This window comes from Pipistrellus hanaki (assembly GCF_964339955.1).
Source record: "Pipistrellus hanaki genome assembly, chromosome: 3".
In the NCBI taxonomy this organism is placed as follows: Eukaryota; Metazoa; Chordata; class Mammalia; order Chiroptera; family Vespertilionidae; genus Pipistrellus; species Pipistrellus hanaki.
Genome location: NC_140505.1, coordinates 25858714 through 25872282, shown reverse-complemented (window position 1 = coordinate 25872282; position 13569 = coordinate 25858714). Strand labels below are relative to the sequence as shown.

At 52.3% G+C, this 13569-nt stretch overlaps 1 protein-coding gene across 14 annotated transcripts in view; it reads left to right on the top strand.

Annotated features, from left to right (window-relative positions):
* The window catches only part of MCF2L (MCF.2 cell line derived transforming sequence like), a 177402-nt gene that overhangs the window by 133200 nt on the left and 30633 nt on the right, over window positions 1-13569 (top strand). For 11 of the 14 annotated variants that reach the window (XM_084879809.1, XM_084879799.1, XM_084879808.1 and 8 more), the window contains exons 4-5: window positions 3900-3990; window positions 11910-12029. In XM_084879809.1, coding sequence (XP_084735935.1) covers window positions 3900-3990; window positions 11910-12029 — 211 coding nt within the window. Of the gene's footprint in view, window positions 1-3465; window positions 3776-3899; window positions 3991-11909; window positions 12030-13569 lie in introns of those variants that run through there. The other 3 variants (XM_084879802.1, XM_084879804.1, XM_084879803.1) reach the window with 3 other exon arrangements.

Genomic DNA, 13569 nt, shown 5'->3' with positions numbered 1-13569 from the left:
CCCCTCAGGCTTCTACCTATCTCTGCGCCTGGCTGGTGCTTTGGTTTATTTCTATAACGAGGACACAGGATGCTGGAAACTGTGCATATGGCCAGGCTTGGCAGACAGGCTGCTTTCAGGTGACGGCCCTCCTGGCTTCGTCTCCTGAAAGCCCTGCCTCCTGCGAAGGGGAGGAGAACGGGCCTGAGACCTGGCCCGGGAGGCACAGAAGGCACCTATTGCTCACTCTCAGGGGATGGTTCACAGTCCAGACCCAACCGGTATCAGCCATGTGCTCGAGAGGAGATGAATGCCCGGGTCTGCTGTTCTGGAGAAGGTGTATCCCCTCCCCCTCCCCAGTTACCTCAGCCTGGAGAGGGCAGTGGCCTCCCAGTCCCTCCGGACTTCTTCCCAATGGCCTCTCCTCCAGAAACATCACTGGCCTGTCACCCATGGCAGCACCTCCCCGCTTCCACGGACCCCCTGACGGCTCACACCCCGCCCTCCAGCAGGGCATGATGCCCCCAAACCTCGGCATTGCCCTCTCTGTTGCATCCTTGGGCGGCCCCCACTTCACTCCCCCTGAATACCTCCTCGTGGTGTTGGCGGTTGCTCCCTCCGTCCTACCCTCCTTTCCTGGTCCTGCCCAAGGCCCAGGGGTGTAGCAGCCCCCCCCCCCCCCCCAGTGTCCCGGCCTCCCCTCGGGCTGTCCCTGGGTGGAAACTCAGACACTGCATCTCCCCACCCAGAAGTGCTCAGGGCTTGTCCTGGGCCTCGCTGATCCGGGTGAGGTCTTTGGACCGGCAGCATCAGCGACACGGGGGGCATGTTTGATATGCACGAAGGGGGCCCCACGTTGGCCTCCTGAGTCTGAACCGGCGCTTTGACAGACTCTCCGGGAGGCGTGGGTGCACGTTGTGGCTGGAGAAGCAGGCCTGGGTCACCACGCCCCCTCCGCCCCTCCGCTCTCCCCACCGCGGCCCTTCTCTCTGTGAATGCCTTTCCTGCTCTGTCACCCCGGTTTCTCTTCGTGTCCCCGCCCATCCCTGCTCCATGATAAATTGGGCTTAAACCAGAGGAGGGGGAGGGAGCAAGTCCCATACGCTCACTCCCAGCCGGCCTGGGGACCGAGATGCAGCTCAGCCAAGAGCTAGACCGATGTGATGCCGGCTGACCGCAGACCTCACTCCCCGGCAGGGAGCGGCCCAAGCCTCGCATCTGGGCTGTTCTCATGCAGCTCCCTGCTCCCGCCCAGCGAGGGGAGGCGGGACCCACAGCTGACGGGCCTGTGTGCCCAGTCTGTGGCCTCCGAGGGCCACCCGGGCAGAGTTAGCAGGCGCATGGGCACCCATGCCCGTGAGCCCCGGGGCGTTAGAGAAGACACTAGGGAATGGGTGAACCCCAGAAACAGTTTACTCCAGCTCCGTGCCTCTTTTGATTATTTAGGTCAGAAGTGAGCTCATCGGCCTCCCTCAGCTGCAGGGCAGCTGGCCAGGGCGGCCCTCTGATCCAAGTGCTTCCAGGTTGGAGGCCGTCATGTGTGTGCTGCGGGCCATGCGTGCCCAGGGTCCTGAGACACTCGGTGTGGCTGCCAACGCTGAACGCTTGGCCCCCCCCCCCCCCCCCGTTTGCTCCCCTGCCCCCGCCTTCAGCCGTCAGCCCCCGGCCTGGCACATCGGAGTCCCCCTCGGAGGCAGCTTCTGCAAGCATGAGGCGCCCCATCTCCTGGGCATATGAGATCACATATTTGGGAGCAGAGAGGGGGTATCGCAGGGCTCCCTGGGCTCCAGGCCCCTCACGCATGTGGGCAGGTCCAGACCCTCCTTAGCGGGCTGGTGGGTGGAAGGATGGAACCGTGCAGGCTGCTGAGCCTCGGCTCCTGGGCGTGGGCATCTCACACGGCCGTGCTCTGCGGCTGCAGCCACGTGGGGGGCGCCCGGGAGACTTGGAGGGTCTCTACATCTTACATAAGCTGCCTTACGTGTGTTAAGTCTAGGCACCTCTGAGTCACTGCTCCCAAAATAGGGTAAGAGGCGAGACGAGGGGGGCGTGGGAGAGAGTTTTCTTGGCCCCGAGCTGGGTTCTGGTGTGTGGCCATCTTCGCCGTCTGCTTCTGAGGTCAGGCCCCCTCCGAATGTCCCCCGGCACCTGGGAGTGGTACAGGGACCCCTGGAGAGGAGGCCCCGCCTGGCCTGGCATTAGGGGGAAGCCCAGGGGTGGGAGGGGCGGGAGGAGTGTGCTTGGCTGGGAGGCAGCATGCAGGCAGCTGAGAGCCCTGACTCCCAGCCAGACCATGGGGTTCTCTCCGTCTGGTCTGTGCTCACTGGCTGTGTGATTTGGGGCAACTTAACCCCTCGGTGTCTGTGTCTCCTTTCTCAGCGGCCTCAGGGGGCTGTTGGGAGGATTAGAAAAAGACTATCCTGACAAGCTTTCCGTGCGGTGGCTGGCCAGTCGCAGCCCGGAAGAACAAAAAGATCCCTCCTCCCAGAAGGAGGGTCCGGGCACAGGGACTGGGGTTTCTGTTCCGTCTCAGCTTCCTAGCTTAGCAGCCCAGCCTGAGCCAGGCAAGTCGGCCGGCCACCGGTGTTGAGCCCTTGCTTTTGGGGTGCAGTGGGGAGCAAGACCGCTGTGAGTCCAGGTTCCTGGCACTGAGACTTGAGTGATACACAAACAAAACCACAAAACTTTGCTTCCGTAAGAACTGAGGGAGCTCAGGCGTTGTGTGTACAGCTGTGCAACACAATCACTGCCTTCTCCGTGTGCACCCGTAAGCTCTAATAGCAACGCCGGGCAGGCTGTTCTGAATGAAAGCGTGTGAGGCCTTGCACACTCACCGAGGCCTCTGCTGGTGTTGACCCTATACCCGGAGCCCCTCATCCTCCAGGGTGGATAAGAGCACAGAACCCACGGCCCACACCCACCCCGGTGTGCCTTCTGGGTCACTGTCGCTCGCTGTCTTTCCATCTGAGGGTCAGGGAGGACTTGGGATAAGACAGCTCTGGCTTTTTTCCATGGCGTTTACAGCAGGCTTTCTCAGACCGCAGAATTTCTGTTCGTTGCATGTCATTCTGACTTGCATGTCAACCCACAAGTGGCTCCCTTAGGTTCGGAGACTTGGAAGTTAGCGATTCCCCTCGGTGCCTTGCCTGCCCTCCTCTCGCTCCCGCATGGATTGGCTGGCAGTGGCAGCTGCTGGCATTGCACAATTGGCTCGGGTGTGGGATGCACCGGCGGAGGAGGAGGGCCTCCTGATTTCCACGCTGTGACTCAGGCTCCGGTGCTGAGCTAAGTCAGGACGGAGGGTATCACTCCTCTGCAGCTCAGGGCCATCTCTGCCATAGATGCTGCTGTTGCAAGGAGCCCTGCCTCCTCTCCCGTGTCCACCGGATGCTCGTGAGCCTTCCGATGCCTGGGGGCTTCTCTCCCACAGCTGCAGCAATGCCAGCAGGAGCAGTTTTCTAGCGTGGGCGAGCACGAGGACCTCAGATCCTAGGACTCATGTAACATGTGGATCTTAAAACCACGTGTCCTGGAGGATTCAGCCAGCTGGTCAACCCAGCAAAGAAAATGACCCGGCGCCCCCTGTGGAACGAAAACTGAATGAGCTCCAGGAAAGGATGGGTGCTGCCTGGATCTCTGCCTTGTGAGATGTTGTTGTGAGGTTGGGAAGTAAACAAAACACAGAAAATATTGGTGCATCTTTAGAGAAGAGCAGATCCTGGAAATTGCCTGGACGAGGTTCATGAAAATGCTGCAGTCCGCTCCGATGCCTCCTTGGCACGCGTTTTACCTTGCAGTGCGGACGTGGCATAAGGATCATAGGAGGAAGCCTCTTAGCATAATGTTTTTTTAGAGATCACGCGAAAGCCCATCTCCCTGCTGCGCACATTAATCGCAGATATTTCCCCCCCTCGTTTCAGCTTGCAAGATGCTGGCATCGGATTCATCCTGGTCATAGACCGGAGGCAGGACAAATGGACCTCCGTGAAGGCGTCAGTCCTGCGAATAGCAGTAAGTGTCCGCGCCCCGGCTCCGTGAGGTCCCTCCTGCTCTTCTCCAGGGCTGGGGGTCAGCAGCGTTTCTCTTCTAGCGACCCGCCTGCCTGGGTGGCAGTGCGGGTTCTGGCTGTCACTCCGTGGTGCAGCATCGCGGCGTACAGCCAGCTCAGGGCACCACCCGGGTGGCCTGAGGCCCGGAGCCCCACCCCCTTGGCTTCCTCCAGTTGCTAAGGCGTGTGTGTGTGTGTGTGTGTGTGTGTGTGTGTACATGCAAACGCGTGCCTGTGTGTCTTCTCAAATGGGTTAACTCTTAAGGGGCCTGTTTTCATTAGAAAGCAATTCCAGCTGGCTTATTTCTGACCATTGAGTGTGAGAGCTGCCTGGGACTTTATTGTGCATTCATTCTTTTAATCCAAAGTCCTGGGTAACAGGGCTCTGAGTGTGCTACAGAGAATCCATCTTCAGGCTAAAAGTTTTAAACTGTATTGAATGGGTTCTTCTAGGCGCCCCTCTCCTTTCCAAATGCACTGTTAGTCCATGGTTTTACGACTGGCTCAGATGCCTGTGTCTTTCTCGGGAGCCCATCCTGCATGTGGTAACCCCTCGCTGCCAAGGAATTTATCTTCATGTCCGTGGAGCTGTTTTTGCAGACTGTGTGCCATCCTCCGGGGCAGAGCAGCTGGTCTGAGGCTGTGGCTGTGTGTTGCTTGCAGTGATTGTTTAGGAGGGAAGCGTTAAGTCAGTAGGGAGCCCTGCATCTTATTTTTGCCAGTAGCTTCCACCCCCGCTCACGATCTCCACCCGCCCGTGGAGCACTTCTCACCACGCTGGCTTCCACCCACGCTCGCCTCCCGCCCCCAGAGGACCGAAAAGCAATTGCTGGCAAGCAGGGTGACCCGGAGCCACTTGGCCGGGTCTCCCTTGGCAGTGATGGCTCCGCAGCTCCCAAGCGTTTCTTAAAAACCTAACCCCCGATGGAGTGACCTTCTCCTACCCTCTTGTTCTGGGCCTTGCGTTCAGCCACCTTTGGTTCTTGGCCTCAGAGAGGCTGCCGAGCTGGGGTTCTGGGTGGAGGGGAAGAATGGACTCCTTCCTTACATTCTGCCTCACTGAAATGCTCGGTGTCTGCTCTGGCTCCTACCTTTTACATGTTTTGGGGCAAGCCTGTCTTTTGCTGGTGGATCCCACCTTTGTCTTTCGGATAAGGTGACCAGACATCCCGCTTTTGGCGGAACAGTCCCGATTTTTAATAATTTGTCCCGTGTCCCGTGGCGTTTTAAAAAGTCCCCATTTTTGGAAAGAATCTGGTCGCCTTACTTTCAGATAAAGCGTCTCCCTGCACCGCCTCAGGTGTCTCCTGCCCAGGCCCCACCTGGTACACACTACCTATGACCTCGTTTATCTGAAACCGACCAAAACCCTTCAGAGTGTTTCAAAAGAAGTCAATGTGTTACATCAGCGATTTTCAACCCTTTTCATCCCATGGAATACATAAACTACTAAAATCCTACAGCACCCCAAAAATACACGGACATCTCCCTGGAACGCCCTCACCCCGAGCTCCAGGTGGCTTTGCATCCTTCCACACCCCCTCGCCCAGCTCCCAGCAGAGCAGCACTGCCCTGGGAGTCTCCTGCCTTTTCTCTACTTGATGGAAGTTCGAGGTCATTCTGTGTTTGCATATCGCAGCTTCCTTAAGGCCAAGGGCAAGCCCTGTCCGTCCTTGACTGGCTGGGCACCCAGCCCAGGCCCCATGTGAGGCAGGTTCGCCATAAATATCTCTCCAGTTAATCAGTTGTTCCTGGTTAGAAGCAAGAAGCTTCCCAAATGCAGGGTTGCTTTTAAAACAAAACAGATAAGTTGGGGGGAAGGGAGGTAATCCTTCAGATCACCCTACAATTCAGCAGTGTGGTCTGGGCCAGCTGCGCGAGCTGTCACAGCCAAGCTCAAACCAAGTTTTATTCATCGTCAAGTTTATAATCAGATTAATCGCTGAAGCAAGCTGACTCATCTTGAAAACTTTGTTTTGTGGAAATCACAGCTAAGAAGTTGGTGTTTGAGTTTTTAGGGTTGCACTGATTCTTACAAAATAAAGATATATTTATTAGCTTTTCTTTCCTATCTTTTTCCCCCCTGTAAGTCACAGAGTTCCCCAATACCGGTTTGGAAATCCCAGAAGTCAGCATTTTTCTAGCAGATTTGTCAGAGATTCTCTGCACTCCGATGCTTCTTGTTATACAAAATTACTGATTATTAATGCCAAAAATTCTATTAATGTATTGAACACATTTGTGAAAACCCTGCTCTGTGCCTGGAACATGAAGGCGTTGAGGATATGAGGGGGGCACGAGCAAGAAATATACACCCAAGCAGGGTGCAGGCAGCTGACAGACATTGTGGTCAGAGTTATGCCCAGAGACGCCAGAAAAATATATAGGAGGTGCCTGAGACAGCACAGGCCATAGGGGTGGGCAGGACACTACGAGCCAGGCCCTGAAAACACCCTCGAATATGTGTCTACCACTGAGCCACGGTGTTGGTCTGATCTCCACCACTGCTCTGTGGTGGACCAGGAGGGGAGAGACAGAATTGCACGGCTGGCTGTCCCTAGGCAGGGGAGCTGGGCAGGCCCTAGCTAGCACTCACGCTGTCACCTGCAGCCAGCCTGTGCTCTTATCCAAGGGGACTCTGGGAAAACAACCACTCAGCACCCGCCAGGCCAACGCCCGCGGGAGGAATCGGCACGTGGCCGGCTCCAGCGTGCATCCTTCCACCGGGGCACTCGGCCAGCTGCAGGCGCCACAAAAGCCAGTCGGCAGCGGCAGCGGCTCTACTCCTCTCCAAGTGTGTCTGGACCCCGGTTGAGGCTCAGTCCTTACATAACACCACGGCGTTCAGGGCTATTTTTTGCCACCATGCGTACTGTCTCCGGAGCAGAGCTTTCCTTAGTTTGGGGTGTGGGTTTTCCTTTTTTGGATGCCTGCAGCTTGGCTTGGAAGAGAAGATTGGGGCGTTGGAGGAGCCAACGTCTAGTGTTCGTAAAATCAGACTTGCTGTGCCTCCATCCAAAGCACAGCCTTCATCGGCTCTCGTGGGCATTGGGGACCGTGTGTGTTCTGACCTGGCACAGATCATTTTTAGGTCATTCATTAAATACAGTGTATGTGGCAAATTCAATGGTCTCTACTGGTGGACACAGGCAGAAACAAGACTCGAAGCTGAGAATTCAAACACTGCTCTTTGTCTAACAGTTGGTTCAAAGTTTGGACTGTCCTGGGATAGATGCCTCTTTGATAAAATACCAGTGTATATCTTCTAGGATTCCACTTCAAGTTTAACCCACTCCTACTACGTATGTGTGTGAAGAGAGTGTGTGTGTGTTAGCATGGGGGAGGGATGTAACAGAGTGTACATATTTAAGTTTAGAGCTAGCCTAATTCAAGCTAAATCTATGTCCTAGAGCAGTGGTCGGCAAACTGCGGCTCTCAAGCCACATGCAGCTCTCAAACCGCGGTTTGCTGCTCTGTTGACTAATGTGTTTGCCAACCACTACCTTAGGGAAAAACACTTTAAAAATTTTTTTAATAATGTACTAATGTCTTTAACCTGAAGTCAAAACTTCTGGGTAAGGGTAATGCCTTACGCAGTGGTCGGCAGATTCATTAGCCAACAGAGCATGCCGCTGAAGGAATTTGCAGTCAAGGTCGTTTTACTCCACGTGGGGAGAACTCAGGGTTTTGCCTGTAAAGCTGATGGCATCTGCGTGTGCACAGTGTCTGAGGGACCCAGGATTTTTAGGTCATTCAGTAAATACAGTGTATATGGCAAATTCAGTGTATATGGCAAAATAATATTATATTAAACAATGTTACTAAATGCCTACTGCGTGCCAGTTCCCGGAGGTCTAAGCACAGGTGGTGATGTCCGGGGAAGGGGAGGGCATGGGCGGAGGCACTGCTGGTCCCAGAAGGAGAGTAGGCAGCCCAGGTGTCCCCATGTTTATGGTATTGGTTGGAATGACTGTCCTTCATTCAGTGATTATCCCCTTCCTACTCATTTTTTCATTAAAATGTCTTTTCCTTAACCATGTTTATGACCCTCTCAACCATACTCACCGGGGGCCGGTCTTAGATGCCCGCACCGGCAGGCTTGCATCTAGATCTCCCCAGCAACAGCCCCGGCTACCGGAGGCCTCTGCTCACAGGCAGCTTCTCTGATTCAGACTCTGCGTTTTTCATCTCCTAACACTGAGGTCCGAGCTTCCAAGTTCATATTTATTACACAAACTTGTGTTCGTTGTTTGGCTACTATGAGACAGATGTCATTGGTCAGGCTTCAGCAGCTCCACTTGAAATGAAACATCTAGTGTCAGGCTGGAGAACTGGCTTTGGGCCCAAGTTAAGGTGGTGACTTGAACTTGGGGAGGATTCCAAACAGCGTTCCCCAAAGCCACAGGGTTCCACGGAACTTCATCTCTTGGCTCTAGTTGTGTTATCTCTTCGTTTAGTAAGACTCTAAGAATATTCATCCAGCCGAAACCGGTTTGGCTCAGTGGTAGAGCATCGGTCTGCGGACTGAAAGGTCCCGGGTTCGATTCCGGTCAAGGGCATGTACCTTGGTTGCGGGCACATCCCCTGTGGGAGGTGTGCAAGAGGCAGCTGGTGAATGTTTCTCTCTCATCAACGTTTCTAGCTCTCTATCTCTCTCCCTTCCTCTCTGTAAAAAATCAATAAAAATATATTTTAAAAAAAGAATATTTGTCCAGAAGCCAGTTAACTCCACTTCATCTATCCCCAAATTGCACATGTAGAGTCATCACTTTCTATGTGTTCCTGTGTCAACCAAGGTCTGCCCCTGAAAGTAAACATTATTGCTTTCCTATGACACAGAAGCTTAGTATCATCATTTGATGACTGCTTGGTTCATGAGTAAGTTGCAAAAAGATGTTATGTTATAGCCTTCATCCCAAATCCTCCATGCAGTTACCTTTATTTTTAAAATAAAGTTTTAGTTTCTCCCAGATGGCTTTTCCTACACATGGTTGGCTCCAACCCAGAGGAAATTTAATTTACCGTTGTTTATATTCAAAATATTGTTTGTGTGTGTGTCATTAAGCCTCCTCACTTGGCTAGGATCTTACAACTACTCTCTTTAATGTGAAGATTCAACAACTTAAAGAAATGGGAACACTGGAGCAGAGAAAAGGGGGAAAATGAACTAGTTTTCATGTAGACCAGTGGTTCTCAACCTTTCTAATGCCTTGACCCTTTAATACAGTTCCTCATGTTGTGGTGACTCCCAATCATAAAATTATTTTTGTTGCAACTTCATAACTGTAATTTTGCTACTGTTAATGAATCGTAATGTAATAGCAGCGGTTCTCATTCTGTGGGTCATGACCCACAGGTGGAGAACCGCTAGCAGGGTCGCCTAAGACCATCGGAAAACACAGATATTTACATTACGATTCAACATGAGCAACTGTATTAAAGGGTCACGGCATTAGAAATGTTGAGAACCACTGACGTAGACAGTCACCTCCAGCCACAGGCTCAGCAAGATCAGTGTCTCCTCCCAAAGCCTGGCGAGCGGCTCCCACTGCCACCGGCTTTCCTCGCCTCCTGAGTTGAGGTCACCTACAGGAAATCGCCGAAGGTCAAGGGCACAGTGTTGTCCTGTGCATTCAAACTAGTCCTTACCGAGCACATCTGCCAGGAGGTGTGAGTGAGGGCGGCACAAACAACATTAAAATTTAGAAAAGCGTGACTCACCGTCACCTCTAAAAGAGACTTCCATAGGGACGTCTCCTGAAAGAGTGGTGGCCAGTTTCACCAACGATGGTGACAGGTTCACACGGTCCTCCTGTTGGTAAATGGCCCAGAATCTGCCCTCGGGCTGCCGGCTCTCCACGCGGTTCTCTGTGAGTGTCTTTTTCTGCTCCAAGGAGTCGAACTTAGGGAGCATCGGCGGGATTCAGCAGGGGGCAAATGGAGCGATCACTGCTCGCTGGGGTGCTTATTCATAAGCCCCTCCTGAGCTGTGGGTCCCGCTGTGAACGTGCGTGGCTGTGCCCGCCATCTCCATCGCCTGGGCAGTTGGCACCTCATGACAGCTCCCCCTCCTGGCCCACAGGGCTGCAAACACAAAGCGAGCACCTGCTCGGGGGCTAGCAACCAAGGACACATGGCCCACGTCCCCCGGGGCCATGACAGGGGTATGCAGACACGTTGGGGAACCTGTGGGGAGGGTGTGTCTCAGGGCTGCAGGCAGGAAGGGTATGTGCTTCACACCCAACCCAGAGCTGTGATCACTGGAGTCTCAGCGCTGCCCTCAAGGTTCCCAGATGGCAATGGAGGTGCCCGGCGGGCACTGAGGACCTTCAGGTGGAGTGGCCGGGTGGCAGGCACAGCGTGGACATCGCCAGGAAGTGGGTGACAGTTTAATCCTGGATGGCATAACCCGGGAATATCCATAGGTGTCATGGGTTCTGGTGTACCGATGAGCCACCCACAGGTCCCCGGCTTAAGGTCTTCTTAGATGAGCATGGTGGGCCAGGAATGACCTTTTAGCCAAGATATCTGTTTCAGGCCTTGGGGCCATGTCATTCTGTTCGTGTATTCTATTTTAGATGCCTGAAGCCTGGTTATCCAGACACCAAACTCACTTGCTTCAGAATTTCTTGTTTTAGTAACGGGGTCTCCCTGGACTCCAGCATCTGGAAGCAATCTGGCGTCTAGAATAGCCTTTTACTATATATCTGTCAGCGCCACATTTTTCAAGCGCTTCGTGTGAGCCCTGGGCTGAACTCTGCGTGTGTGTGTGTGTGTGTGTGTGTGTGGTCACTTACCCCTCAAGAGTGCAGTGAGGGAGGCACTCTGCTTCAAGGATGGGGAAACTGAGGCACGGGGAGGTTAAGTAACTTCCCCCAAAGTTGGGTACTTTGTAAGCAAAGCTGGTAACTGAACACATCCACATAATTGTATCTGAGAGTGTGTGTGCAAACGCTTATTTTTACCTTTCCTTTTTAGGTTATGTGTGTGTGTGTGTGTGTGTGTGTGTGTGTGTGTGTGTGTCTGTGTCTATATGGCTTCATTTCTTTTTGACAAGTATAATTCCCTGGGGCTGTCAAAACAGTTCCCAGACTGGATGGTTTCAACAACAGAACTTATTACCTCACAGTCTGGAGGCCGGAAGTTCAAGATCAAGGCAGGGCTGGTTTCCTTTGTGGCCATGAGGGAGAAAGTATTCTACACCCTCCCTCAGCTTCTTTGGTGACCCCTGGTTCATAGACCCATCACCCATCTCTGCCTTCATCTTCACGTGGCGTTCTTTCTCCCGGTGGGTTTTGTGTCCAAATTTCCCATTTTCAAGTGTCCTTGGGTCGGAGGCCCATGCTGATATCTTGTTTTAGCTTAGCTGCCTCTGTAAAGACCCCATGTCCAAATAGGATCACATTCTGGGGCATGGGGACTTGGTCTTCAACATCTGGACTTCAGAGGACACAATTCAGTCTGTAACAAGGGTGACAAGCTTTGGACATCGCCAGGAAGTGGGTGGCAGTACACTTCCACATAATTGTATCTAAGTGTGTGTGTGCACGCTTATTTTTATCTTTCCTTCAGGGTGTGTGTGTGTGTGTGTGTGTGTTAGAAGTAACAGAAAGCAGTGTGTGTGTGTGTGAGTGTGTGTGTGTGTGTTTGTAAGTAACAGAAAGCAGTGTGACTTTTCCCCTTTTCTCTTAAGAGGTGGGGATGCCTCTGACGCAATCCAGTGTCTATAACCTTTGTTATCTCAGTACGACGTTGACGTGTTGAAAACACCTGGGCCAGGTCTTCCCCATCCAGCCTGTGCAGTTAGCTGCAGGAGTGTTGGAACCCTACATCAGCTACAGCTGTCCACCAGCGACGCCATGGCCCTTCTGTTCCCCTGCAGGCATCCTTCCCGGCAAACCTCCAGCTCGTCCTTGTTCTGCGACCAACAGGATTTTTCCAAAGGACTCTCTCTGACCTCGCTTTCAAATTCAACAGAGATGACTTTAAGATGAAGGTTCCGGTAAGCACGCCCGGCTTTAGCTCCGTAGGCAGAACTAAACATAATTGCATTCTTGGCCCATGTGTGATAATCGAAATTCCCAAGGCGCTAACCTCAGTGCTGTGAGCATAAATAAAGCCCCAAACGACTCAGTTGGAAATTGTACTTCCTCTTATGCAACCAGGAGCAGTATGATCCTTCATTTCCACCTGCCACTCTGCACCTCTGGGGTGACTGTGCAAAGCATGGCCTTGGATGGGCCACCTTCAAAGGACAGGCATTTCATCAGAGCCATGAGTCTAGAACATTCTTATAGCAAGTCAAGCTGAAGAACAAGGGAGCCCAGGGGATAAGAGGGGGCCCGGGGAAGTGGGTGCAAACATCCCTCATGCCTGCAGAGGGTGAGGGCTGTAGGCCTTGGCCCTGCAGGCCAATCCCTACCTCATCTCCTCACTCAAGCTCACAGCAACCAAATTAGTGAGTTGCCAAAAACGGGTTTCACAAAAATTATCGCTGGCATCTCCCATTCACTGACCCTTTTCAGACCATTCTTTAGAATTACAGAAAGCATCATCTGCATGCTATTGTTAAATGCTATTATTGAAAATGTGTCCATGTCACTGTTTTGGTGCTGTGAGCTAAGCTCAGTGCTGAATAGAAAATGTTTAAACAAAAAACAGTGGGTCCTTGAGCTTTCTCTGTGTGGTTAGATAAATATGAAGCATATACAGGATGTTAATTGAGAGACAGAAATCATAAAGGAAGGTGACTTAAATTCCTAGATTGCCCGAGCAACTAGACTTTGGTCATGCTGGTCATGAATCGGGGTTATTTGGCTGCATATAGTTTTATTAGAGGGACAGAGAGAAAATTGAGTCATCTCTGCTGAGAACTGTTTTCTACTTTAAGTGGACATTTTAGCCTACTTTATAAAACCAAGATCATGCACCCTAGCCAGTTTGGCTCAGTGGATAGATAGAGTGTCCACCTGTAGACTGAAGAGTCCCAGGTTCAATTCTAGTCAAAGGCATATACCTACCTCAGTTGCACGCTCGTCGCTTGAGGGAGGCAATCAATTGATGAGTTTCTCTCACATCAATGTTTTTCTCTCTGTCTCCCCCACTCCCTTCCACTCTGTCTAAAAATCAATGGGAAAAATATCCTTGGGTGAAGATTAAAATAAAAAAAATAAAAAAATAAAAAAAAGATCATGCTTAAATCCAAAGACCTCAACATTGGCACTGGTGAGGTTTGGGCAGGATTGTTCTCTGTGGTGGGGCTGACCTCTGCATGATCGTATTACCGGTACCCTCCACCCACCAAAGGCCAGCACCACTCTCCCTACCCCCAACATTGTGACAATCAGAAACGTCTCCAGATGTTGTCAAGTGTCCCCTGATGGATAAAATCGCCCTGGGGAGAACCGCTGCTCTAAACTAACACTAATTTAATAATACATGAGGTGGCTTCAAATAACATTTGGGCTAAACCGCTCCAGGACTATTTTGTAGTATCTGTGTGACATCTTACAAAGCAAAGGCTATATTTTCATCCAGAACTC